The sequence below is a fragment of the Ornithorhynchus anatinus genome, chromosome 9 (genome assembly GCF_004115215.2).
Source record: "Ornithorhynchus anatinus isolate Pmale09 chromosome 9, mOrnAna1.pri.v4, whole genome shotgun sequence".
In the NCBI taxonomy this organism is placed as follows: Eukaryota; Metazoa; Chordata; class Mammalia; order Monotremata; family Ornithorhynchidae; genus Ornithorhynchus; species Ornithorhynchus anatinus.
Genome location: NC_041736.1, coordinates 60,098,732 through 60,126,318, shown reverse-complemented (window position 1 = coordinate 60,126,318; position 27,587 = coordinate 60,098,732). Strand labels below are relative to the sequence as shown.

Below are 27,587 nucleotides of genomic sequence, written 5' to 3'. Positions count from 1 at the left end.
TCGAGGCCGTTTGGCTGGGGGGGGGGGGGGTCGCTATGGAAACCAAACAAAGTTTCCCGCTGGTGACGGGTCGCCAAGAAACCACAGAGCCCCCGCAGCCCTGAGGCAGGGAGCCCGAGGAGGGTGGCCGGAGGGGGCGGGGAGTCCGAGGAGGGTGCCCAGAGGAGACGGTGCAGACGCCTCTCCAGGGGAGCGTGGCCCGGTGGCGAGAGCACGGACCTGGGAGTCAGAGGATGTGGGTTCTAATCCCAGCTCCATTTGTCTGCCGTGTGACCTTGGGCGATTCGGTTCACTTCTCCGTGCCTCAGTTATCGCAACTGTAAAATGGGGAAGAAGACTGTGAGCCCCACAAGGGACAACCCGATGACCCTGTATCCACCCCAGCACGTAGAAGGGTGCCTGGCACATAGTAAGCGCTTAACAGATACCGTGATTATTAATTATTATTATTAACCCAGACCCACCCGAGTCCCGGGCGGAGTCAGGGCCCAGACCGAGCACGGGCCAGAGCCTCCCCGAGTCCGGCTCGGCGGTCCGTGACTCTGTCGCGCGGGCGGAGGTGGCTCGAGCGGGCGCGAGGTGGTCTTGCCGGGGCGGGAGGCGGGCGGAGCCACGTGCCGTTTCTGTGCCCGGCCCGCAGCCTGCTGTTCACCAAGGTGAAGCTGGAGCAGGTGGTCTGCGGCCCGGAAGAAGCCCTCGTCACCTGCCGTCACCTGCTGCGCACCTGGCAGGCCCTGCATGGAGTCTCCCAGCTCGGGTAGGTGGGGCGGGGCCGCTGAGGTGGGGGCGGGACACCGGGGCTGATGCCAGGACCCCGACTCCACCGACCCACCCGCCGCTTACCGGGGGCCCGTCCCCAAGGCTCCACCCCCTCGTCCCTTTGTGGCGGGGTGAGAGGATGAAGGCCGTGGACTCTCTGGCCGCGGTCGCCGAGGGAGAGACGAGGCGGCGGGGAGGTTTGACTGCGGTTTCCGTGAAAGAAATGTCAGCAGGGAGGTTTAGCGGCGGTCGTCCTGGGAGAAAGAACGGTGGAGAACATTGACCCTGGTTACCATGGAAGCAATGAGGCAGGAGGGAGCTCGCAGTTGCCCTGGGGGAAATAAGGCAGCGGGAAGGTTTGATCCTGGTTGCTGTGGGAGAAATAAGGCGGGGGGAGGTTTATCCCCGACCCGTCGTCACTTCGCCGTCGTGTCTCCCTCCCCTCCGCCCCCTTTCCGTCGTCTCGCAGCGACTCGGAGAAGGAGAGCAGCGTGGCGGAGGGCCCGCTGGTGAGGAAGCCCAGCGGGCTGCACCTGACCCTCCCCGATGCCCACGACACCGACTCTGGTGAGGGCAGGCGCGCCGGCCCCCCTCCCCGCCCCCACCCCCTGCCCCAACCCTGGCCGAGGGCAACAGCCTCCACCTGGGACTCGTCTCTCTGGGCCTGGGGAGGACTGGGGGCATCTGGGATGTGGCCCCTGCCCCTGGAGCCCCGACCCGTGCCCTGGATCCCCGCCAGATAGGGTGGGCCCCTCCTCACCGTAGCCCGGGGCCCGCGCCCTCCCCCGTCGCCTCGCAGGCTCCCAGCGGGCATCGTCCATCGCCGCGTCCCGGCTGGAGCAGGCCATGTCTGAGGTGACCATGCGCAACTCCACGCTGAAGCAGGGGCCCGTGCAGTTGTGGACCACGCTGGAGCGGATCTGGCTCCAGGCCGGTGAGGCGCAGCGATCCCGGGGGCTAGGGGTGGGCAGGGCCCCCACCGCCACCTTCCCCTCCCGGGTCTGCTCCGTGCAACCTCCGCCCCCCGCCTGTGGGGTCGGAGCGAGCGGTGGTGGTGTCTGCCCCCTCGGCGGAGCCGGGGTGGGGGCAAGCGGGGAGAGGAGACCCAGTCCCTGCCCTCCAGGGGCTGCCGGTCTGAAGGGAGACAGGTCTCCTCCTCTCCCCTCTTCTCCCTCCGTCTCCCCTGGGGGTCGGGGGAGTGACAGAGGGGGGCAAAGCCAGGACTCACCTGACTCCTTGGACCCCAAGCCCCGCTAGCCCACCCTACCCGTTCCCAGAGCCCACCCGAGGGGTCGCGGAGCTGGGCGCCCGCTGGGCCGGCACGGGGTGGGGCGGGGGTGTCCGTCCGGGAAGGTCCCGCGGAGGGGACCGGGTCCCCTCGGCCCGGCCTGACGGCGGCCCGGCTGCTTCGCAGCGGAGCTGTTCATGGCCCAGCGGCACCTCAAGGAAGCCGCCTCCTGCGTCCAGGAGGCGTCCAGCCTCTTCCCCACGTCGCACACCGTCCTGCACACGCGCGGGAAGCTGGCCGAGATGAGGGGCCGCCTGGAAGAGGCCAAACAGCTGTACGACGAGGCGCTCACCATCAACCCGGACGGCCAAGAGATCATGTCCAGCCTGGTGAGCCTCCACCCCCTCGTCCCCGCGCCGAAAACCGGCCGTTGGTGGGAATGATCCGGGGGAGGGCCAGGTGAAGGGGCCCTGGAGAGGTCAGCACTTCCAGCCTTCTGTCTCCCCGTCCCCCTCGGGGGCCGGGCCGTGAGGAGCCGAGCGGAGGGAAAGCGGCGTGGCTTAGCGGGCCTGGGAGTCAGGAGGGGCTGAGTCCTCTGCCACATGTCTGTGTGACCTTGGGCAAGTCACTGCACTTCTCTAGGCCTCACTTCCCTCATCTATGAAATGGGGATTAAGTAGCCGAGCCCCATGTGGGACAGGGACTGGGTTCAGCCTGATTAGCTTGAATCTACCCCAGCACTTGGAACAGTACTTGGCATGCAGTAAGCACTTAAATACCATCATTATTATTATGAGAATAATAATCCGCCCCTGGGGACGTGACTTGGCGCTAGTAAGGGATAGTGATGGTGTCAGGTTTGGAACCCAGAGCCCCCGAGTCTCTTCTTGGGAATGGGCGAGGCCGGGCAAGCTCCCGGTTGAACCCTGCCTGCACCTCCCCGGAGAGCTGCACCCGCGTGGGGACTCCAGGCCGCTGGGCCCGCACCGAGTGGCGGGGTGGTCCGGAGCCTCCTTGGAAGGAGGAGGAACGAACGGCCCCTCCGGGCCCAGGACGGTGGGGCTACGGCTCCCGGCGGAGGGAGACGGAGGGCAGGGAGGACGCGGGCCTCCAGGGCCGAGGGAGCGGTTCCGGGAAAGCCCGGTGGCCCCGCTTCCTCCTCGCCGCCGACTGCCGCTCCGGAATTCCTGGCCAATTCCCTCCACAATCCCCGGGCCCTCCGTTCCAACGGTGGGGGCTGCCATCTCCTGCGCGGCTGGGGCCGGGAGTGTGGGGGCGGGGGCTGGGCGCCGACTGCGTTTCTTTGGCAACGGGAGCTTGTTTTGGCAAACGCGGGGCCTTCGGGGACCCTCCGCCTCCTGTTTCCGAGCCCCTGGCGGGAGACTTCCTCTTTCCTTCTGGGTGTCCGGGACCGCCCAGGGCCGGGCTCCGTGCTCTTGTCCGACCGCCCAAGGAGGAGAGGGCAGGTGGCGTTCTTCCCTTGCCCGGTCAGCCCCTCCGGACCCCACCATCCCAGGTCCACCGCGGCACGGCCGGGGCCGGGACCCAGTGGCCGATTCCAGCCCGGAACCCGGGAGCCCCAGAGCCGCGGGAGCCAGGTCAGGCCGGGGCAAGTCCATCTCCCCGGAAGTCAGAGCCACATCTCCCCGCCTCCGCCACCAGCCCCAAGGGAACAGGCCGACTGGGCCGCAACCTTCCTCCTGGAGGAGGAGGAGGAACTGTTCATCCATTCCAGAGCTGGGGAACGCCCCCCCCCCCCCCCAAAGCATCAAGATGGTTGTGGTGACCGGCCCCGTTCCCTCACCGGTCGCAGCGTGGGTGTATCCCAAGTGGGCAGCTGCATTCCCTCCACCCGGCGACTGTGCTCCTCCCGGCCACGGTGCGGAGGCTGCAGAAGGGAGGCGCCCACCCTGTGCCCGCCCCGCACTCACCCCTTGCTCTCCCTCTTCCGCAGGGGCTGATCCTGAGCAGGCTGGGCCGGCAGTGCCTGGCGCAGAAGGTGCTGCGCGACGCCACCCGGGTGTGCAGCACCAGCCACGAGGCGTGGAACAGCCTGGGCCAGGTGCTGCAGGGCCAGGGCCACAGCCAGGCGGCCGCCGAGTGCTTCCTCACCGCCCTGGACCTCGAGGCCAGCAGCCCCGTCGTCCCCTTCACCACCATCCCCCGCGAGCTCTGACCGCACCCCGTCCTCCCCCACCGCTTCGGAAACACAGCCCCGCGCTCCCTGCGACCCCCGCCTCCTCCGCCTCTTGTCTGCCCCCGCCCCGGGATCGCCCGGCCGGAAAGCTTGGCCACAGGAGCGGAGGCCTGCGGCCCCGCGGGGACCGTTGGAGGGAAAGGCCTGGCTTCCGTCGTGCAGCAGGGTCGGGGGGGATGACACCAGGCCGGGTTTGGGGGGCACCAGGCCGTGGTTTGGGGGGGTCACGGCGGGCACGGGCCGAGTTCTCTGGGGGTTGGGAAACAGGCTAGGTTCTGGGTTTGTATATATTGATACAATTTGGGGATGGGGTGGGTGGGGTGGGGGGGGTGGGGATTGTACCCAGGGCACGCACAGACATATACACACACACTATCCACCCAGTGCCGAAAGCCCCCTGCCCCCGATTCCTGCCATTGGAGCTCACTGTTGTGTTGGAGAGCCATTTTCCTTTGTGGAAGTGGCCACCAGTCAAGTCACCGCAAAGGCTCCCTCGGTGCTTGCCCGATGCGGCTGTGACGCCCCCCTTCCTGACTCGCCCGAGAGACTGGTCCCCGGCCCCTACTTTGCCAGTTGGTCCCGGGCGGGGCGTCTGGATGGCTGTCCGTCCGACCATCCAAGTCGGGAGCTGTGGCCAGCCCTCCCGAGAGGGACGGGGACTCAGGATGTCACTGCGGGAGGGTCTGGCCTTTCTCAGGCCCGGGCCGGCCACCCCACGGCTTCTGCAACGCTGGCGGAGAAGAAGACGGGGCGTTTGCCGTGCCCGGGGTCCCCGCGGTGGAGAGGCCGACTCAGATGGCAGATATCCGGGCACGTGGGTGTCCGCGTCCGTCCTCGGGACGGCCAGGCTGGGAGGTGACCGGCCAGCTTTCTCCCAGGGAGAATAAAGTCCCCGGCCACTGGAGTCGCCTTCTCTTAGTTCGAATCTTTGGCGAGTGCCTGTCTCAGCTGTGTTTTTCTGGGGGCGGTGGGGGGAGGAGGGACGTCCCGATTCCCCAGGGCAGGTGGGCAGAGCCCCAAACTTGGGGCAGTGAGATTCTGCTCCCTGGACCGAGTCCCCTATCTCCGACCTTTCTTCCCTTCCTCTCTCCCTCCTCCTCTCCCTCCCATTTCCTCCCCTTTCCACCAGTCAGGGAGTTATCTGACAAGGAAATGAATGGAATTCTTACCTCTCCCCCCTCCAGAGTGGGATCAAATACTTGACTGTGTCCAACCCGATTTGCTTGTGTCCACCCAGCACTTAATACAGTGCCTGGTACATAGTAAGCACTTAATACATAATTATTATTATTCACTGTAGTGCTCCAGGCTGGCTGCTGACCTTGGCTGCCATCCTCAGGCGCTGCCCACCCCAGCCCCTTCAGTGATGCCATTGAAGGAACCTGGATGGCAGAAAGTCCTATAGAACCACATGTCCCTCCCTCTCCAGGGGAGCCCCCTTTCTTGGAGATGTTTTTGAATCATCCCATCTCCTTTAAATACCCCCCCCCCCAACACACACTGTAGCCTTTCCCACCAGCCCCAGAAGCCCCCAACTCCAGAGGCAGTTTCGACTTCCCACCACATTCAGTCAGGTCTCCACCTCCGTGCCTGGATCCCCCCTTGTCCTCCCCGTCCTTGGGACACCTGTCTTCCCGGCCTGAACTCTCATCTGCCAACTGGGCAATTACATCAACCTCCATGCTGGCCTTCCCTGCCTCTGGCCTCGCCACACTCCTGTTGCCCCCAGCACTGTGATCTGAAGTGAGGCCCCATCTCAGCTGCGGCCTTTCAATCAATCGACGGTATTTATTGAGCGCTTACTGTGTACAGAGCACCGTATTAAGCCCCCGGGAGAATACGACACAACAGTGTAACAGGCACATTCCCTGCACGACCTCTCTGTTCTCTCCTGCTGTTGGAAGGCTTTTCACTCCCCACAAAGTAACCATTAGTTGGAAAGAGGAGGATGGGGGAGTTGGAGGCTTTTGTCCTGAAAACCTGGGGTTCTCCAGTGTCCACCGGCCTCCTCCTTAGCCCGGAAGCTCCCTGACCAGAGCAAAACTGCCCAACGACCCCCTCAGGACGCCTTCCCTGATTGAGGCCCGCCTCTCATCAGCTGATCACCTCAGTCACCGCCAACCCTTATGTATACATCGCTCGTTTTGCTGGTTGCTGACTTGAGCTGTTACCATTTGGATCTCTGTATTTAGGCAGAAACCGTATACCTCGTACTTTTTATTTTAATGCTCCCAAATGCTCTGTGCACGCCAGGGGCCCGAATCAGGGCTCTGCCCACCCCAGACTCCCAACTACAGCTGACGATTCCCCTGCCTCATTTCCGAACCAGCCCCAATCTGGCATTCGCCGTGGCAGTGCCTAGCCATCCCTCAGCTTTTCCCCTGGCTTCGAGGACCCTGCCTTGGGGCATCGGCGGGTCTGGGGGTCTCCCGGGTAGCTGTCAACCCTGCTCAAAGACGCATCTCCTTTCCTCCAACAGTCCACTTAGCCATGAGATGGCCTCCTCGGAGAGCCACGGACCACAGAGAGACGCCGGCCCCAGCCTTCTCTCCCCCTCAGTCAGGTGCCCCCTCGACTGGAGGGAGGAAGAAAGGGAACAATAGAGAGTCCGAGACCGGAGCCCTAAAAGGAGCAAACGTTAACACTAGCCAGCCTTGGCCATCCAAGGGCCCAGTGGTGTTGGAGGGGAAGCAAGTGACCAACGGGTGGCTCGCTCCCCCTCTCTTAGCAAAGCAAACTATGAAGGGCTTGGCCAAAAGGTGGATCCAGAGCCAGACGGGGCCTGTGAACCCCGGGACCCCTGTCTGTGTGAGACCCTGCCTGGTTCAGACCGCCTGGACATCGTTCCCGTCATTCGTTCATTCAATCGTATTTACCGTGTGCAGAGCCCTGTACTAAACGCTTGGGAGAGCACTGAGGGTCCCATTAGGAGCTGCCCTGGGGTGACCCTGGGTAGCATAGGGAACCAGAGCCGGGGGGGGGGGGGGGGATAGCCAGGGCACCCAGGACCGGCTCAGTTTTCAGGGCTTTTCTTTATTCATGAGGGTGCTCTCTCTGGTTGCATTTCATCGCTCGGATAAATTGGCCCGGGGCTTCATGCATATTTACGAAGCGCCTAGGGTTTCCAGCGTGCAGAGCGGAGAGGCTCTGGAACGCAGAGAGCAACCTTCAGATGCATCTTGTCGAAGCGAGAGCGGTGGCATACAGGGGAGAGGGCCTGGGGTGAGGTGATCAGGGTGTGGGTCCCGCGGAGGGCCGCCCTCTAAAAATAATAATAATAATTATGGTATTTGTTAAGCGCTTACTATGTGCAGAGCAAGCACTGTTCTAAGCACTAGGGGAGATAAGGGTAAGCAGATTGTCCCACATGGGGCTCCCATTTTTTAAACCCCATTTTTACAGTTGAGGTCACTGAGGTGCAGAGAAGGGAATTGACTTGCCCAAGGTCACCTGGCTGACAATAACAATAATAATTATGGTATTTGTTAACTGCCCCCTGCCCACCAGCTGGTCAGAGTGGGGAGACCACAGGGTCTGATGACATCTTCCACCTCCCCTTTCAGGTTTCTGCCCTCTGAATCCGGCCTTAAAGTTCAACTTCCTCCTTCTTTTCTGTGGCATTGATTAAGCGCTTACAATGTGGCAGGCACTGCTTTTAAATGCCGGGGTGCAAACAAGCTACTCAGATTGGACACAGTCCCTGTCTCACATGGGGCTCACGGTCTTCATCCCCATCTTACAGATGAGGTCACTGAGGCCCAGAAAAGTGAAGCAACCCAAGGTCATACACAGCAGACAAGTGGCTGATCCAGGATCAGAACCCAGGTCCTTCTGACTCCCAGGCTCGGGGTCTAGCCACTGGTCCACGCTGCTTCCCATCGTGATCTCTCCCCAGCTCGGCGGTCTCAACTGGACCCGGGGGCCTCCCCCCAACTCAACAGCTCCTTCCCTGCCATCTTGGGGAGCACCGAATTGGAGGACCCAGGCGTCCCTCTAAGATCCCAGACGGCGAGGAGACGCATCGCTAGCCAAACAGAGACCAGGCCCAAGCCCTCCCGGCACACGCCGGCTCGGAATTTTGGTCTCCGGCCCTATAAACGGAGACGGGGTGCGGCCGAGGAGCTTCGCTTTATGTTGGGGCGACCGAGAAACGGCAAAGAGGGCGACAAGGAGACCGCGTCATCACCTCGATCACTTGGAGGGGTCCGGTATTCGGGAGGCCGAGTTGGCCTGGCAGGGGAAGGCCGGCGCTCGCCCCTTTCCCTTGGCGTCTGCGTATCCCTCGATCTGGTTTGAAGAAGCAGTTTCTCCCTGCAGGGCAGGGGAGGTCACAGGACGTCCGGCTGGTGGGAGAGCCCTGGTTGGGTGGGGCGGCTGGCAAGCTGGCAGAATTCGGGTTTATCTTAACCGTCCCGGGTGGGAGGGAGGGCCTGGAAACTAAAGGCTCGGAACTCCATGGGGAAAAAAGAATTGGAAGGGGAATTAGGAGTCACAGCTGACCGCAAGCTGGGGGTATCGCGAGAGCATGGCTGGCAAACAAGAGGCCATTAGAGGCACAAGGAATAATCTGTCCAATCCAAGGCACCTGGTCAGGACAAAGGTTTTTCCAAGAGACTCTCTTCCCCCCCTTTAACCCCCTCTACCCCAGGTGATCCCAATCCCAGCACCTAGTCCACGGAATTGCTGTTCAAATGCTGAAGTACAAAGCCTGGATTTGTGGAGGTCACACCTCATTCCCCACTCGAGAATAAGGAAAGCCACTTGCCACCTCAACTTTATTTTTCTTTTTTATGGTATTTGTTAAGCACTTACTATGTGCCAGGCACTGTTCTAAGCAGTGGGGTGGATACAAAGTAATCAGGTTGGACACAGTCCATGTACCACGACGAGCTCACAGTCCTCATTATTCCATTTTACAGATGAGGAAACTGAGGCTCAGGGAATAATAATAATAACGCTGGTGTTTGTTAAGGGCTTACTATGTGCAAAGCACTATGCTAAGCACTGGGGGGATTCAAGGTAATCAGGTTGTGGGGCTCACAGTCTTAATCCCCATTTTACAGATGAGGTAACTGAGGCACAGAGAAGTTAAGTGATTTGCCCAAAGTCACACAACTGATAAACGGCAGAGCTGGGATTAGAACCCTCGACCTCTGACTCCCAAGCCCGTGCTCTTACCACTGAGCCACGCTGCAGACAAGTGACTTGTCCGAGGTCACACTGCAGACGAGTGGCAGAGCCGGGAGAAGAACCCAGGTCCTTCCGACTCCCAGGCCCGGGTTCTAGCCACTAGGCCACGCAGCTTTTGCTGGCGGAGCCCCGAACAGTCCAGGGATCCCTGCGGATCCTCGCCCAGCCTTCCCGGTCTGCCCAATGCCCAATACAGCTCCAGCCTCCGGGCCTTCCCGGCTCCGAGAGGGGTCGGAGGCGGCCAGACAGCGCTATATCTCTGGGGTCTCGGGCACACTCCTTGGATCTGCCCTCCCAACTCCTTTTCTCCTCCCTCCACGAGTCTGCACTGCCAGCCCCGTCTGGTGCCCACTGGGAGGTGAGAACTGCATCCTTCTCATGTCAGTGACCCGGCGGAGCCGTGGTGCCCGCAACCGAGGGGGGTGGTAACTGGTCCTTGAGGGGCTTTGCAGGTCAAACAGTTCCACCGGATTATGAATTCAGAGCCCGAAACCCCAGAGACATAATAATAATAATAATTACAGTATTTGTTAAGCGCTTATTACGCCCTGGACTATGTGCTGGGATGGATACAAGCAACTCGAGTTGGATGCAGTCCCTGTCCCCTGTGGGGCTCCCAGTCTCAATCCCCATTTTGCAGCTGAGGTCACTGAGGCACAGAGAAGTGAAGTGACTTGCCCACGGTCACACAGCCGACAAGGGGCACAGCCAGGACTAGACATCTCCCTAGGGATAGGGAAGCAGCGTGGCCTAGTGGAAAGAAGCCGGGCCTGGGAGTCAGAGAGCCTGGGTTCTCATCCCAGCTTCGCCCCATGTCTGCTCGGTGACTTTGGGCAAGTCACTTCACTTCTCTGTGCCTCAGTTCCCTCATTCGTAAAATGCGGATTAAGACCGTGAGCCCCACGTGGGACAGCGCCCTTTCCTCTCCACCTAAATGGCTACCTTACTGCTTCAGGCTCTTGTTATATCCCGGCTAGACTACCGTGTCGGCCTTCTCTCCGATCTCCCTTCCTCCTCTCTCGCCCCGCTCCGGTCTATTCTTCACTCCGCTGCCCGGCTCATCTTCCTGCAGAGGCGCTCTGGGCATGTCATTCCCCTTCTTGAACACCTCCAGTGGTTGCCTATCGACCTCCGCTCCAAACAAAAACTCCTCACTCTAGGCTCCGAGGCTCTCCGTCACCTTGCCCCTTCCTACCTCTCCTCCCTTCTCTCTTTCTACCGCCCACCCCGCACGCTCCACTCCTCTGCCGTCCCTCCGTCTCGCCTATCCCGCCGTCGACCCCCAGGCCATGTCCTCCCGCGGTCCCGGAATGCCCTCCCTCCTCACCTCCGGCAAGCTAGTTCTCTTCCCCTCTTCAAAACCCTACTTAAAACTCACCTCCTCCAAGAGGCCTTCCCACACTGAGCTCCCCCTTCTCCCTCTACTCCCTCTACCGCCCCCCCTTCACTCCGCAGCTTAACCCTCTTTTCCCCCCATCTCCCTCTGCTCCTCCCCCTCTCCCTTCCCATCCCCTCGGCACCGTACTCGTCCGCTCAACTGTATATATTTTCATCACCCTATTTATTTTGCTAATGAAATGTACATCGCCTCGATTCTATTTAGTCGCCATCGGTTTTTACGAGATGTTCTTCCCCTCGACTCTATTTATCGCCATCGTTCTCGTCCGTCCGTCTCCCCCGATTAGACCGTGAGCCCGTCAAACGGCAGGGACCGTCTCTATCCGTTGCCGACTTGTTCATTCCAAGCGCTTAGTACAGTGCTCTGCACATAGTAAGCACTCAATAAATACTATTGAATGAATGACTGTGTCCGACTTGATTACTTTGTATCTACCCCAGCTTGGTTCATAGTAAGTGCTTGGTGCATAGCAAGTGCTTAACAAGTACAAAAAGAAAAAGAGATTAGGAAGTTCAGGGACCATTCTAGCCAGGCAGCTGTCATGAAGGAAGCGCAGGGAAGAGAGCCCAATTCTGGACCAACGGGGCCAAGACTAGGGGATCTGGGAGGGGTTGGCACCCGCACAGATGGAAGCCCCTCACCAAGAAGAGGCAGCGGATTCCGTGCTGCGGCGGAGGCGTGGGGCCTCGTTTTCCCTCGGCCCCATGGATGGCGGGTTTGCCCCATCTCCGGCTCAGCACCCTTACCTTAAAAGTCAAAGGTGTTGTTGAAGAAAATGTTGTGCTCCCGCCCCATCTTGGCGATGGTCCGAGGCTGCTTGGGCATTTGTCTGGTGGGGGAGTAGGTGCCCGGCCCCGGGGTTTTCTGCAAGTCAGAGGGATACGGTCAGCGCCCCGAGGTCTCCCCCAAAAGTACCCCCTTCCCCAGCCCCTCTCGCTGGACAGTCACGGCCAACGCCTGTGGGACGGTCAGGCTGGGGTGTCCGCTGCACCGACTCGCGGCGGGGACGGAGGCAGGGGAATGGCCACAATCCACACCCGCTGCGAGGCTTCCAGGCCAGAAGGCCGTCTTGTTTCCTGGTGTGGGGCTCTGGGGGCCCTGTCCTTCCGAGTCCCTGCTGGGTCACACTGGGGACGAAGGGGCAGGGACCCCGCCATTGAGGGAGGGGAAAGGGGAGAGGGATTTCAGGATACCGCTCCCTCACCAGCCCCTTAAGCCCCCACCCCGACTGGTGTCCCTCCCGGCCCCATGCCCGTTCTCACCATCCCCAGCTCCAACGAGGCCCTTGACTGGGGACGAGGCCCTCGTATATGGCCTCTCCTGCCCAAGGTCATACAGCGAGTGAGCGGCAGAGCCGGGCTGAGTTCCCAGGCCCGGGATCTTCCCATTAGGCAGCTCCACTTTTCCCAAGCGGCTTTTCTTTTCTCGGCCTTGTCTCTGCGCCTCCCCAGCTCTGATTAGCCACCGTATAATTATGGTTCCCGTCCCTTATTTCAACAATAAAGAAAATTGGTCCCAATTATCGTGGTTATTTAGAGTGTGGCTTTTCCTTCAAGAAGTGACTGCAGCCTGAGAGCGGGGTAGCCCGGGGTTACGATACGGCGACTCTGTCGGGTTCCCAACGTTAGCTTACAGTTGTCTGTAATTACTCCGTAAAAGCGGCGTGGCGTTCCAGGGCACGGGTACGACAGAGAGCTAACAAGCAAGAGTCTTCCCTTCTTCCCTCCCTCTCTCCCGCCCTCCCTTCCTTCCAAATTTGGAGCCGGGAGGGCTACCGAGGCAGAAGCCCTTCCGCTTGGAGCCGTCCCGGGAGGTCCAGTGGGTTCAAAGACGAGGTCGGTGGTGTCTGAGCCTATGCCTACTTGTTTTGTTTTGTTGTCCGTCTCCCCCGTTTAGACTGTGAACCCGTTGTTGGGCAGGGACTGACTCTATCTGTTGCTGAATTGCCCATTCCAAGCACTTAGTACAGTGCTCTGCACATAGTAGCGCTCAATAAATACGATTGAATGAATGAATGGTGGGGGGTGAGGGAAGGAGGGTCATCGAGGTCAGCATGGCCTCGTGAATAGACCCCGGGCCCGGATGTCAGGAGGATGCGGGTTCTAATCCCGGCTCCGCCACTTCTCTGCTGTTTGACCTTGGGCAAGTCACTTCACTTCTCTGGGCCTCAGTGACCACATCTGTAAAATGAGATTGAGACCGGGAGCCCCACGGGGGACAGAGACTGCGTCCAACCCAATTTGCCTGTATCCACCCTAGCGCTTAGTACATCGTCTGGCACTGTTATAATGCCACAATAGTTATTATTATTAAGTCAGGGATGACAGCGGGGCCGGCGACGGGGTTGGATCGGCTCCCGCCGGGGCCGTGAACCCTGCATTAGTCCCGCCAGGCCGAGGACAAACAGTTCCGGGGATGGGACCGCGTATGTCTGCGGGCCAGGGAAATACAGCCGCTGCTCTTCACGTCCCTGCCTGGAACAGGGAGCTGCAGCAAAGCAGGCAGGGACCGAGTCATAATAATTATAATGACGGTACTTGTTAAGCAGTTATTATTTGCCTAGCACTGTTCTAAGCCCTGGGAGAGATACCAGTTAATCAGGTTGACCACAGTTCCTGTCCCAAATGGGGCTCATAGTCTTAATGCATGGCGTAGAGGAGAGAGCCAAGGCCTGAGGGTCAGAAGGTCATGAGTTCTAATCCCGGCTCCGCCACTCATCTGCTGTGAGACCTTCGACAAGTCACTTTACTTCTCTGGGCCCCAGTGACCTCACCTGTAAAATGGGGATTGCGATTGTGAGTTCCACCCGATTTGCTTGCATCTATCCCAGCCCTTAGTACACTGCCTGGCACATAGTAACCGCTCAACAAATGCCGTGATTATTATTTTTTATTAATCCCCATTTTCCAGATGAGGGGACTGAGGTCCCGAAGAGTGAAGTGACTTGCTCGAGGTCACACGACAGACACATGGCAGAGGCGGGATTAGAATCCAGGTCCTTATGACTCCCAGGCCCGGGCTCTATCCGCTAGGCCACGCTGCTCCTCAGAGGTGCAGGAGAGAATTTGGGCAGCCCGGACGTTCCCCTGCACCCAGCAGGCTCTCGGGATGCGCAGATGCAGAAACCAGCCAGTCTGCCTCTAACCCTCATCAGACAACAGCTTCCTGTGGCTTCCCTGCTGCTTCCGGGAGGCCCACGCTTCCCGGGCCCCCCCGTCCAGTCTGGCGGATCGGGAATGGTCCAGGTCCCCTCTCCGGGTTCGGCGGCACTCACAGAACATATAGGAAGGAATCTGGGCACTTTGGACTGGAAGCAGGATGTCAGGGGTTGGCACTTCTCCTCCTTCAAGTTGTAGTAGCCTGGTCCTGGGCCTTCTCTCTGGAAGAAAAAACGGACATTTCCCAGAGACAGGGAATAATAATAATAATGGTACTTGTTAAACATTTCCTATATGCCAGGCGCTATACTAAGCGCTGGGGTGGATACCAGCAAATTGGGTTGGATGCAGCCCCTGTCCTATATGGGGCTCACAGTCTTAATCCCCATTTTGCAGATGAGGTAACTGAGGCACAGGGAAGTGAAGTGACCTGTCCAAGGTCACACAGAGAGAAGCGGTGGAGCCGGGATTAGAACCCAGGTCTTTGTGACTCTCAGGCCAGTACTCTATCCACTAGGTCACACTGCTTCTCTTCTCCACATTCCCCAGGGGAGCTGGGTCAGGAGCAGGGGGTCGGGGTGAGGAGGGCATGCTATCACCCTGCTTCCTCCCCACCCCTACGCAACCTTTTTACAAACCCGCCCAGCCCACTCTTGCCGACACCTGCGATCCAGAGTCTCCCTCCAGCTTAACAAACTTGACTTCACTGGAGTCCCCTCCCTGAACTTCCTCAGTGACCATATTTTCTCAATTCTGCTTTCCTTTGGAGGCAGTTTGGACCCAGGGAATTCAGTAGCTGGTAATTAATTCCAATCCCACTTCCACTCGTAAACACTAAGATCCAGGAGGATGCGATAATAACTATGTGTTCGCAAATTCTCCTGTCAAATCCGACAACCCAGAATGTGAAGCTAACTTCTTTCGCCCCATTTCCATCTGGCACCGGCTTCTTCCTTGAGATTTCTGCCTGCCCTGCCAGGACAATTTTTACATTTTGATGGCAGAGGCCCTTGTTTAAGAACTTGCCGGTTGTTTTTCTTTTGGTATTTTTAACTGTTTATAATTATATCCTACTGGACTTGCAGAGTTTCCCAGACTAACCGAACAAAGGAAAGTCTCCCTGTTTGATTTCAGCGGAATCTGAGGCCGAATCCCATGGGTGGAGAAAGGATCCCCTGAATCTGTGGATTTAGCACAACATAAATGATTATGGTACTTGTTAAGTGCTATGTGACAATCACTGTTCTAAGCACTGGAGTAGATACAAGTTAATCAGTTTGGACACAGTCCCTGTCCCACATGGGGCTCACACTCTTAATCCCCATTTTACAGATGAGGGAACTGAGGCCCAGAGAAGTGAAGTGACTTGCTCAAGGTTCACAGAACAGAAATGTGGGGGAGCTGGGATTATTCATTCAGTCAGTCATTCAGTCATTCGTTCAATCAATCATTTCCTGAGCGCTTACTGTGTGCAGAGCACTAAGAGCTGGGAAAGTACAATTCAGCAATAAAAAGAGACAATATCCACCCACAACAGGCTCACAGTCCAGAAGGGGAGAGACAGGCATCAAATCAAGTAAACAGGCATCAATAGCATCAGTATAAATAAATAGAATTATAGATATATATACACACCAAAACAAACAGGCATTAATATAAATAGAATTATAGTTATGTACATATATGCACAAGTGCTGTGGGCCGGGGGGCGAGGGTAGAGCAAAGGGAGCGAGCCGGGGTGATGGGGAGGGGAGGGGGAGCTGAGGAAAAGGGAGGTATAGTCTGGAGATTAGAACCCAGGTCCTTCTGACTGGCAGGCCCAAGCTCTATCCACTAAGCCACGCTGCTTCTTATCTCTGCTTCTCGTCTCCAGCACCACCGAGTTCAGGTCCGTTTCCTTTTCAGAGACGCAAAGCTCGAGAGGGACTTGAAAGTTCGCTTTGTCAAATCTCAGCTCCCACAAAAGTGGCGAAAAGCCCCATCTGGGGATGCTGCCTTGATAATGGTCAACCCATTTACCGGGGACAGAGGCTCTGTGAAAAGAGCAGCGTGGCTCAGTGGAAAGAGCATGGGCTTGGGAGTCAGAGGTCATGGGTTCGAATCCCGGCTCGGCCACTCGTCAGCTGTGTGACTTTGGACAAGTCACTTGACTTCTCGGTGCCTCAGTTACCTCATCTGTAAAATGGGGATTAAGACTGTGAGCCCCACGTGGGACAACTTGATTACCCTGTGTCTACCCCAGCACTTAGAAGAGTGCTTCGCACATAGTAAGTGCTTAACAAATACCAACATTATTATTATTATCCCTTTCCAGTGGGGCTCTGGGAGATTGGACAATTTCGCTGCTGGAGAAAATAGCACTGAGTGGCAAAGATCAATCAATCAATCAGTGGTATGTATTGAGCACTTCCTGTGCTTGGGAGAGTACAATACAACAGAGTTGGAAGACACGTTCCACACCCATAAAAAGCTCAAAGGTAGAAATAGAGCTTAGAGGGAGGTTTAGAGTGTCCTTCTGGTTGTGGACATAAGTGCTTAGAACGGCACTCTGCACTCAGTAAGTGCTCAGTAAATACTATTGATTAATAACAGTACTAATGAGGGACGGCAGCGTTGTAGACGCAGGCAGGAAAAGGAGAAGGACCGGCAGAAGGAGGGAAGATGAGAAATTCAGCCTCGGACATGTTCAGCTTCAGGTGTCGGCGGGGCATTATTCCCTCTGTGAAATTCTACCTGAGCAGGGGCCTGGGAGTCAGCAGGATCTGTTTCTAATTCTGGCTATGCCCCTTATCTGCCGTGTGACCTTGGACAAGTCACTTCACTTCTCCGGGCCTCCATTTCCTTGTCTTCGAAATGGGGACTAAGACTCAGTCCTAAATGGGACAGGGACTGTGTCCAACCCAGTGCATAGTACAGTGCCCGGCACATAGTAAATGCTTAACAGATGCCATAAAAGATAATAAAATAAGGCTTTAAATATGGGAGAGTGGTCATCTGTCAGATGTGAAAGAGAGAGGGCATGGGTGAGGGTTCGGTGTCGAGATAGATAAGATGGAGATACGGTGAGTAGGTTGGCATTAGAGGAGCAAAGTGTGAGGGCTGGGTTGTAGCAGGAGAGCAGCGAGGTAAGGTAATAATAATGATGACATTTGTTAAGCGCTTACTAGGTGCAAAGCACTGTTCTAAGTGCTGGGGAGGATACCACGTGATCAGGTTGTCCCACATGGGGCTCACAGTCTTAATTACAGTTGAGGGAACTGAGGCCCAGAGAAGTGAAGTGACTGGCCCAAAGTCACACAGTTGACAAGCGGCGGAGCCGGGATTTGAACCCTTGACCTCTGACTCCCAAGCCAGGGCTCTTTCCATTGAGCCACGCTGCTTCTCTAGAAGGGGGGTGTGGCGCTAGCTGATGGAGTGCTTTAGAGTTGATGGTGCGGAACTTCTGTTCGACGCAGAGGTGAATGGACAATTCTACTGGAGATTCTTGAGGAGTGGGGAAACGTGGTCTGAATCGTTCTGTAGGAAAAATGATCCGGGCAGCATTAATGAAGTATAAACACGGAGTGGGAGAGACAAGGAGGCAGGGAGGTCTGCAAGGAGGACGATGCAGTAATCAAGGCGGGAAAGGATAAGGGCTTGGATTGGCGCAGTGGCAGTTTGGATGGAAAGAAAAGGGCAGATTTTAGCAATGTCGTGAAGGTTCCACCGACGGGATTTGGTGACATTGAACACGTCAGCCGAATGAGAGAGATGAGGCGAGGATAACACCAAAGTTAAGGGCTTGTGAAATAGGGAGGATGGTGGTGCTGTCTACAGTGAGGGAGGACAGGGTTTGGGTGGGAAGATAAAGAGTTCTGCTTGGACGGGTCAAGTTTGAAGCATCGGCGGACATCTGAGTAGTACATCATAGTAAGGGGAGGGGGCATCCAATTCTCCCCAAGTAGACTCCGATTCTCGGCGCCTCGTCCAGAGTCACGCCTGCTCTTTGGGCACTTTGTTTCCCCGAAGGATCTGACCGGATCGATCCGGGAAGCCCACGGCACCGGAGCCGCTCCGCCCGGCCTGGGGGTCCGGGGCCCAGGTCCGAGTTGCGCTTCCTCGGGTAGCCCCGTCTGCAATTTAGGGGTCGGTTTTCTAGGAGCAGGCGTGACTCCGTCCCCTCCTCTGGTCTGAGGAACAGTGGGGCTGGCAAGTCTGCAGTTGGGGAAGGGGAGGGGGCAGGGGAGAGGGACTCCCACCGCGTCCTAGGGTGGGAGCCGAGTGGGGGCCAAAAATGCCCCCGTCTCCGTCCTTCTGCCTGCAGGGCCGTGGACCGCTTCCCAGAGAGACCCCAGGGAGGCCCTGCGGCCGAGTCAGCTGCAGCCCGGAGGACTGAATCCCTTCTAGATGCAGCTCCGGCTTAGGCCTCGCCATCGGAGAGGCCAGTGGGCCCTGTGGGACACTGACTCACAGGGCGGTTCTAGCGTGGGAGAGGACCAAATGGACAGAGCAGATGGGTGGGTGCCCGGGGCAGCTGGAGAAAACGAGAGAGCATGAGAAGGACAGAGAGAGAGTGTATGTGTGAGTATGTGTGTTTGTATGTGCATTCTTCTTGGAAGCTGTTGATGAGCCAGGTGGGATTGGGGGCAGTGAGGCCTCTAGGTTCATCATGAAGCCCACCGCCTCCTGACCCAGCGTGGGAGGGAAGGCTGAACTACAGAAGAGGCTCCAAACAAGAGGCCGGAGAGGAAGCTGCAAAACGTCAGCCAGGCGTCGCGCCCCGAGAAGACACGGCGCCAACGGACCGGACCGGCGGGCGGCAACTGGGAAGGGGCCGGCTCTTTCCAAACTCTGGGAAGCCTGTGTCTGATCGGCACCAAGAGCGGCAGGTAGCAGCTACGGCAGGGTGGCAAGGAGCATCTTTGGCACGTGTACAGCGTGGAAGGGACTAATTAATTAATTGGGGTTTTTGTTAAGCGCTTACTGTGTGCCAGGCACTGTACTAAGCCCTGAAGTGGATACAAGAAAATTGGGTTGGACGCAGTCCCTGTCCCGCCTGGGGCTCACAGTCTTAATCCCCATTTGACAGATGATGTAACCGAGGCAGAGAGAAGTGAAGTGACTCGTCCAAGGCCACCCAGCAGACAAGCGGCAGAGCCAGGATCAGAACTCATGACGTTCGGACTCCCAGGCCTCCGCTCTACCGATCCCACTTCCGACTTCTCGGCCCCCGTGGACACTCGCGCTGTCGGCAGGACGATCCCTGAGCCGGGCGGTCGGCCTGCACGCTCCACGCCAACATCGATCGCTGCCGGGCGGGTCGTCGCTGAGCCGGCCCGCGCACACGACTGACACTGACCACTCAGCCGGAAGGACACCTTGCACGCACACACGAACACAGACACGCTGGCCGGGCTGGCTTGCACACGCGACTGATGTTGATCTCTGAGCCAGGAGGACACCTCGCACCACGCGCATATGCACGCAAACGCTCAGTGCGATCGTCGCTAAGCCGCACACCCACGTCGGGAGGGTCCTCGCTCTAGCCAGGAACAACCGCCCGGGGAATGACACCGTGATAAGGTCGGGATATGGACAGCCACCCTCCTGGAGAGGTAAGGGGAGGAAACTGTGTTCCAAGCACGACACAAGGTAGCGGGCCTGAGAAGCAAGTGGGAGAAGATTATCTTACAGATGAGGCTCTCCCCGCCCTCCGAGGAGCAGCGGGTTCTGCGGAAGAGCTGGAGAAGAATGAAACAGGGTCAGTGTATAGAATGTGGTGTAGTAGTAAGTTAGTGGAGAGAGCCCGGGCCTGGGAGTCAGAAGGTCATGGGTTCTAATCCCGGCTCTGCCACTTGTCTGCTGTGTGGCTTTGGCTAAGTCACTTCACTTCCCTGCGCCTCAGTTACCTCATCTGTCAAATGGGGATCGAGACTGTGAGCCCTATGTGGGACAGGGACTGTGTCCAACCTGATTTGCTGGTATCCACCCCCAGTGCTCAGTACAGTTGCCTGGCACATAGCATTTAACAAATACTATAATAAGGATAATTATTATTATTAAGTGCTTAGTATAGAGCTCTGCAGACAATAAGCACTCAGTAAATATGACAATGAAGGAAGGAAGGTCGGGCTTGGGTCATGGGCCTGGTGGACTTGTTACTTTCCTACTCCAACCCAGCCCGCACGCTTGGCTCCCCTAATGCCAGACTTCTCACCGGGTCTCCATCTCGTCTATCTGGCCACCAACCTCTCGTCCACGCCCCGCCTCTGGCCTGGAACGCCTCTCCTCTTCACGTCTCACAGACCATCGCTCTCCCTCGCTTCAAAGCCTTATCGAAGGCATGATAAGAGGCTTTTCCCGACTAAACCCTCCTTTCCTCTTCTCCCAATCCCTTTGGCGTCGCCCCGACTGGCTCCCTTATTCATCCCCTCCCTCCCAGCCTACAGCACTTATGTCCCTGTCATTTATTGATTTATATTCATGTCTGTCTCCCCGTCTTGGGAAAGTACACTATAATAGAGAAGATACAATCCCTTCCTACAAGAAGCTTACAATCTACAGTGACAGACATTTAAATAAATTACAGATGGGAAAATAGTAGAATGCAAAGATATATACATAGGGGCTGGGGGTCTGGGGTGGGTACTTAAGGGATACATAGCCAAATGCACTGGTAACTCAGAGGATAGGGAAAACAAGGGCTTGGTCAGGGAAGGTCTCTTGGAGGAGATGTGCTTTTAGGAGGATTTTGAAGGTGGAAAGAGTAGTGGGTTATCAGATATGAGGCGGGAGGGAGTTTCACACCAAGGTAGGACACGGGAAAGAGGTCGGTGACAGGATAGATGAGATCAAGTGAGGAGGTTGGTGTTACAGGACACTGGGTTGGCTTGGACTCGGAGATCAGCGAGGTAATGTAGGAGGGAAGGGTGCTAAACAGCCGATGCGAAGGCGTTTCTGCTTGATTCAATGATGGCGGGGCAACCAGGATAACACAGTTATCATTATTAAATGGGCTCCCAATCGTGGAGATTTAAGCAGTGGCTGCTCATGACCTCCATAAATTTTAGAAGGCTCATACAGTGCCTGGCACGTAGTAAGCACTTAACAAATACCATAATTATCATTATTATTCCCTATAACACCAAACTTGTTGGATTTTGTATTTTAAATGGTCTTCTGTGTATTAATGCATATAATAATGGGTAAGAATTACAGTAATCATGGTTAAGCTTACTAGGTTAACAAATACCATTATGATTATTATTATTACTACTAAAACTATACCAACCCCACAGCTGGACCCTAAACGACCTGGTAAGGAGTCCACATCCTTGGTGTGTACCCAGCAGCCGTGCACAGAAGCAGCTCTCCGTTTTCACTTTTCGCCTTCCAAGCGCAGGACTCGCCGAGCTCTTCGAGCCTCACTGTCTTCTCTCGTCTCCTCTTTTTGTCCTGGCTTTTCCCACCTGCCTCTTCTAGACCCCCATTCCTTCCTGAAGCCTCACTCGGCTTTTCTAACCCCACATCCTCTCTCTTCACTCATGTTTCCTAGCTTTATCTGGCCGCACCGCTTTCCCCCCTCCGGCACCTGGGTGTTTGCTCCTTCAGAGGGGAGGGGCGGCCTGGAGTTTCCAATCTTACTGTTGACTCATAACTAAATCACCTCCTCCACCTGCGCTATTGACTCAACGGCCCCGACAAAGGAAGAATTCCTCCCTAAACAGGTCCGAGGTTCGGACGAGTCACTGAGGATTGCCGTCTGGTGCCACCCTAGAAGCTTTCATGGAGAATGGAATTAATCCGGCCCGGTAACGAAAGGCAGCTGGCTGCCAGTTCACGGCTGCTCAACCACCCAGGGGCAGCTGGTAAATATTTAGGCGATGGGGCTCCTTTGAGCTGTCCCGGCCTTGTCATTTTCCAATATTAGATGAAGAAGAACTTGGCACCAGCATTCATCCTGGTCAAAAATGTGACCAGGAGTTTATTCATTCATTTGATCGTATTTATCGAGCGCTCGCTCTGTACAGAGCACAGTACTGAGCACTTGGGAGAGGACAACAGGAGAATAAACAGACGCATTCCCTGACCACAACGAGCTTACGGTTTAGAGTGACTCCGGGCCCTAACCCGTCCGGTTCTGACGGGGATGGGGCAGAAGACGATTGTTGCCCAGGTCCGGTTAACCATTCCAAGCCATCCGTCTTCACTTCCCTGGGCCTCAGTTCCCTCCTCCTCTAGACCATAAGCTCACTCTGGGCAGGGAATGTGTCTGTTATATTGTTTTGTTGTATTCTCCCAAGTGCTTAGTACAGTGCTCTGCACACAGTAGGGGCTCAATAAATACGACTGACTGACTGACAACTGACTAAAATGGGGATTTAGACTGGTGAGCCCACATGTCGAGGGCCAGGGACTGTGTCCAACCGATTACCTTGTATCTACCCCGAACTTAGAATGTGCCTGGCACACAGTAAGTAAGCCGCTCGAACAAATCTACTTCAATCATCAATATCCATCGATGCAGAAAAATGGCAGAGGTCCAGGTTGGCCCTGTCGGCGGGGGTGGTGAATGTAAGGAGTGGGAGGAGGCAATTTTGAGTCCAACTCAGTCCCGCGCCATCCCTACTGGAGGGACAACCGGGCCTAGGAGTCAGAAGGACCCTGGGTTCTAATCCCGGCTTCGCCATGTGTCTGCTGGGTCACCGTTGGGCAAGTCACTTCCCTTCTCTGGGCCTCAGTTCCCTCATGTGTAAAATGGGGATTAAGACTTTGAGCCCCAATCTGGGACAGGGACTGAATCCAACCTGATCATCTTGTATCTACTCCAGGGCTTAGTACCAGTCCTTGGCACAGAAGTAAGCACTTAAAAATACCATTAAAAGGATGGCAACCACTGGTTCTGATGGGCATCCGTCAGTTTTATTGATTCTAGCCGCCTCTCCCTGTCATTGGTATATTAGAGAGGCCAAAAAGTAGACTTTTTTTCTCTTTTTTTCTCACCCCTTTACTCTTTAATATCCTGGCTGTGGAACCACCTCTGCTGTTTTCGGCTATAATTTACCTCATTTGGCTTTTGAGATTCCTAAAATCCAAGCTCTCCATCAAGTGGAGTTGCCATTATTGCCCTGTCGGCTAAACTGGGTATAAAAATACCTTTTTTTAATCTAGGAGAAAACTGTTTACTTTCTTCAAAGCAAACACCACTCCTCTAATCGCAGGTTGGGTAATTGCTAAAACATACTTACCGGAGTGAAATGAATTGTTGGGAACCTTTGAACTGCAGAACGAAACATATAGTGCCTGTATTAAAGAAAGCAAGGCATACTTAATCATATTTTTTCTTACCCGTCAAATGTCATTAGCCACTCAGGGCCCAAAGGACATGAAATAGATTTTGATTGGATATTAGTGTCAAAAGTCACCTCTCTTAGAATTGGGAGCAGCACGGTCCCAGTGGAAACAGCTTGAGCCTGGGAGTCAGAAGACGTGGGTTCTAATTCTGACCCTGCCACTCGTCTGTTGGGTGACCTTGGGCAAGTCACTTATACTCTCTGGAACCTCATTTTATCTCATCTGTAAATATGGGGATTCAAGAATAATAATAATGTTGGTATTTGTTAAGCGCTTACTAATGTGCAGAGCACTGTTCTAAGCACTGGGGTAGATACAGGGGAATCAGGTTGTCCCCTGTGAGGCCTCACAGTCTTCATCCCCATTTTACAGATAAGGTAACTGAGGCACAGAGAAGTTAAGTGACTCGCCCACACTCACAAGCTGACAAGTGTGGCAGATATGGGGATTCGAACCCATGGCCTCTGACTCCCAAGCCTGTGCTCTTTCCACTGAGCCAGTCTGCTTCTCTAAGACAGTGAACCCTATATGGGACTTGGACCGTGTACAACCTTATAGCTTGTATCTACTTTGGCGCTTAGTAACAGTTTCCTGCCACATAGTAAGTATTTAACAAGAACATAAAAAAAAAAAAACGGTGAGTCCCTAATACATGGAGATGGATGATGATCCAAGTTATAGTAATCCAGTAGCCACCTCAATCAATGAATTGACAGTATTTATTGAGCACCTACTATACGAGCATCGTACCAACTGTCCTGGCCCACGAGGAGCTAACAATCTAAGGGGGAAAGCAGAAGTGAACATAATTTACAAGTGAGTGTTCAAAGAATAGAGGATGTAAAAAGAGAGGAAAGAAAGGAGGGCTTAATCAGGGAAGGGCCTCTTGGAGGAGATGGGCCTCCAATGAGGCTTTGAAGGATGGGGAGAGTCATTGGTCTGTCGGATACGAAGAAAGGAGTGCGCGTTCCAGGACAGGAGAAGGATGTGGGAGAAAAGTCGGCAGTGAGATAGATGTCTGTATCTCCCTCTGTAAGTCTTATTGGAGGCGAGGGACTGTTGTCAACCAACTGTTGTCTTGTACTCGCCCAAGGGCATAGTTACAGTGCTCTGGCGTACAGCAGGTGCTCAATAAATACGACTGGATTGATATGTACATTCTATTATTTATTCAGATTCCACTACCTGTTCAATACCTTTCTGTCTGTCTCCCCCTTTTAGACTTGCAAATTTCTTGTGGGTGGAGCACGCATCGTGCGCTTCTGCCTGTACTCTCCCAAGAGTTTAGCACAGAGCCTTTCCCCAGTGGGTGCCTCAAAAAAGACTGAGACTCACCACTGCTAAATCTATTTTACATATATATATATATTTAAATACTGTATAATCTATAAATCTAGAGTACAGTGCTAAGGGTTAGTACCAGTGCTTCGCACACAGTAAGCGCTCAATAAATTTCGACCTGAATGAAAAAGACCAGTGTATTTTCAAGGCTATAAGTAAAAGAAGCATAGAAAAGCTGATTTACCGAGACGGGGTATGTTGGAACTGGAGCAGGAAAGAGGTCATATTGTGTTGGTGAGAGGTCTATGTCCTAATAAGAGCAGACCACAGGACCAGTGGGGAAAAAAACGATACAGGTCTAAGTCTTAGATCCTTGATCTACGCTTCTTGCCTCCGACTTCCACCACTGTCCCCCCAGCTCTGAGCTGTGAGCTCTTAGGCAGGGAATGTGTCTACCAACTCGGTTGTATTGCCACTTTCCAAGCGTTTAGTACAGTGCTCCACATATAGTAAAGCACTCGATACTTACGATCGATCGTTGATCGACGTCCTAAGCTTAAAGCTGCATACCTTTAGTGCGAAGAAACGTGGGCCTGGGAGTCAGAGGACGCTGGGTACTTAATACTGGCTCCTGCTGGGACCTTGGCCAAGTTCACTTAACTTCACCGTCCCTCCGTTTCTTCATCTGAACAATGGGGATTCAATACCCGCTCACCTTACCGCTTAGACTGGGACAAAGACTCTATCCGATCTGATAATCTGGTATCTACCTCAGTGCTCAGTATGGTGCTGGACAGATAATAAGCGCATAATCAATCAAGGATATTTATTGAGTGCTTACTGTGTGCAGAGCACTGTACTAGGCACTTGTGGGGGGGGGGGGCAATCGCAAACGTCCAAAGATCACAGATCCAAGGGCAAGAGTGGCTCATTGTATTCGTACTCCACCTGCCTTAAGTACTCTGAGATGAAATTAATGTCAATGATCTGTAATTCCCGCTAGACTCTAAGCTCCTCAAAGATGGGGATTGGATCTCCTAGCTCTATCATGCTCCCCGAACTGCTTACGACAGTGCTCTGCACATGACAGGCACTCAATAAATACTATTGATTGCCATGGCTGAACCAGTCTCTGTTTCGTTTTGTTTCTCCCCCCTCGGGGGGCCCTGAAAGTTTTACATTCTGGGGATCTCAGGAACCATTCCTGACAGCGCAGAATGGGCTGATCGGTGGATCGATCGGCCGAGGCGCTCGGCTGACAGCTCCGAGGTTGGGACACGGGAAACCGCGGGGTGTCGGCGGCAGGGTCTCCGTGGCGGGAGCCACATCCCTCCTGAAAGCCGGGCGCCGAGGAACCGTCACCCTCCAGATCCACTGAGTCAGGCCGACCCTGGTCGAGTGATAGCCGGGGGCCGGACGGCGTCAGTTGCTGAAACGTTTGTGGCCAGCCAGCCAATTCACCTTGGCGGATTTTAGCGGGAGACGCTGAAAAATAAGTATATGCGCATACCTTGTCTTTGTAAGTCAGTGTTTGTGAGCTCTTCCTTGGGGTGTTCTTGAATGAGTAAGTTGCCTTCTGCTTGCTTAGCAGTTCCAAGAAGTCGGGAGGCATGAACCTGGGTGTGTCTGGCAGGTTTGGGTCCCTCCACTCCAAGATGGATGCTCTCTTTCTCCCTTCGCCTTTGAAACCATAAGTCGGCCTCACCGGGTTTAAGAGGGATTCTTGAAGAAAATCGCGGATCGGGTAGAAGCCAGGAGAAGGGGTGTCCTGTTGAAAAACCCAGAGGGCTTTGAGATCTCATCGTTCTGTTTCGCTGCACCTCAGGATGCGGCTCCCCCGCCCCAACGGGAGGGAATAGGGGGCTTTCTCTGCCACAGCCCTCCCGCTTCGTCTTAGCGGAACGCCACCGGAAAACCAGAGCCGCTCTGCAGCTACGCCACGTTGCGGAGGTTGCCGGATCCAGATCTTCATATTTCGGGAATCGTCTCAAACGACTCATTTCATCCCATCGGCAGGACTGTTGGCATGGACATTTGAAGAAGTGGGAGATATTTATTTACCCCTCTAGACAGTCAGCTCCTTGTGGGCAGGGGATGTGTCTACTAACTCTGTTACACTGTCCTCTCTCAAGCGCTTAATACAGTCCTGTGCACCGGGTAAATGCTCCGTAAATATGACTGAATGATTTGCCCCAACAAAAACCTTCCTTGCAAAAGTCTGGGTGTAGGTCCCAACGCTGCAGTCCAGCCTAAGGCCTGCTTTCATTTTTCCCTCCCTCCGGAGTCAAAGCAGTAGCCGACTGGCCTACTTTTTGGTTATTCCCAGCGTTTCCCCACCCTGATCTGACCCACATCTAGCACCTCCCTCAGCAGGCCGGGAGTGAGAGGCGTTTGGACAGAGACGGTGCGGAACAGCCTCTTTTGTCGGGTGGACGGAGGAGGGAGAGAGGACCATTTGGGCTGACTTGGGACCCCTTAAGATGAAAGGTCTTTTCTCTGTCACGGTCTTACATTTGCCCACATTGATCTTATTGGGTTGGTTGAAATGGGAGCTGGAAAAAAATCATGTAAAATAACACCATTCTGAAAAAAAATGGAAAGCCCGACCAACATATCATTATTATTATTATTATCTCCCTCTAGACCGTAAGTTCCTTATGGGCAGGGAGCATGCCTACTACTGAGTCAGTCAGCCAATCAAATTTAGTGAGCCACTTGCAGCGTGCAGAGCACTGTACTAAGCACTTGGGAGAGGACAACAGAACAATAAACAGATGCATTCCCTGCCCACCGCAAGTTGACAGTCTAGAGGGGGTGACAGACATTAATATAAATGTAAATAAATAAATAAAATATGCTATTCTGCTGTATCGTAGTCTCCCAAATGCTTAGTATAGTGCTCTGCACATAGTAAGCACTCAATAAATATCATTAGATTGAGTGATGATGATTATTATTACTATCCTTGTGGTATTTGTTGGCGCTTAGTTTGGGCCAAGCACAGTATACAGAATCAGGTCAGATCCAATCTCTGTCCCACAA

At 55.2% G+C, this 27,587-nt stretch overlaps 2 protein-coding genes across 5 annotated transcripts in view; one reads left to right on the top strand and one right to left on the bottom strand.

Moving 5' to 3' along the window:
• The window catches only part of TTC7A (tetratricopeptide repeat domain 7A), a 32,743-nt gene extending 28,526 nt beyond the window's left edge, over positions 1–4,217 (top strand). For all 3 annotated transcript variants that reach the window (XM_029072148.1, XM_029072147.1, XM_029072149.2), the window contains 5 exons: positions 641–757; positions 1,229–1,326; positions 1,559–1,693; positions 2,174–2,376; positions 3,942–4,217. In XM_029072148.1, the coding sequence (XP_028927981.1) occupies positions 641–757; positions 1,229–1,326; positions 1,559–1,693; positions 2,174–2,376; positions 3,942–4,163 (775 nt within the window). In that variant the 3' untranslated portion in view covers positions 4,164–4,217. The remainder of the gene's footprint in view (positions 1–640; positions 758–1,228; positions 1,327–1,558; positions 1,694–2,173; positions 2,377–3,941) is intronic.
• Positions 431–26,144, bottom strand: STPG4 (sperm-tail PG-rich repeat containing 4). 2 transcript variants are annotated; one of them, XM_029072153.2, is made up of 6 exons: positions 26,056–26,144; positions 24,790–24,855; positions 23,159–23,213; positions 14,048–14,152; positions 11,520–11,637; positions 431–1,013 (listed from the first exon to the last, which is right to left on the bottom strand). In XM_029072153.2, the coding sequence occupies exons 2-5, from the start codon at positions 24,828–24,830 to the stop codon at positions 11,521–11,523; spliced, it is 318 nt and encodes a 105-aa protein (XP_028927986.1). In that variant the 5' UTR covers positions 24,831–24,855; positions 26,056–26,144; the 3' UTR covers positions 431–1,013; position 11,520. The 2 variants fall into 2 exon arrangements, with proteins under 2 accessions (XP_028927986.1, XP_028927985.1); XM_029072152.1 differs by lacking the exon at positions 431–1,013 and adding an exon at positions 8,294–8,635.
• Between the last annotated feature and the right edge of the window lie 1,443 nt (positions 26,145–27,587).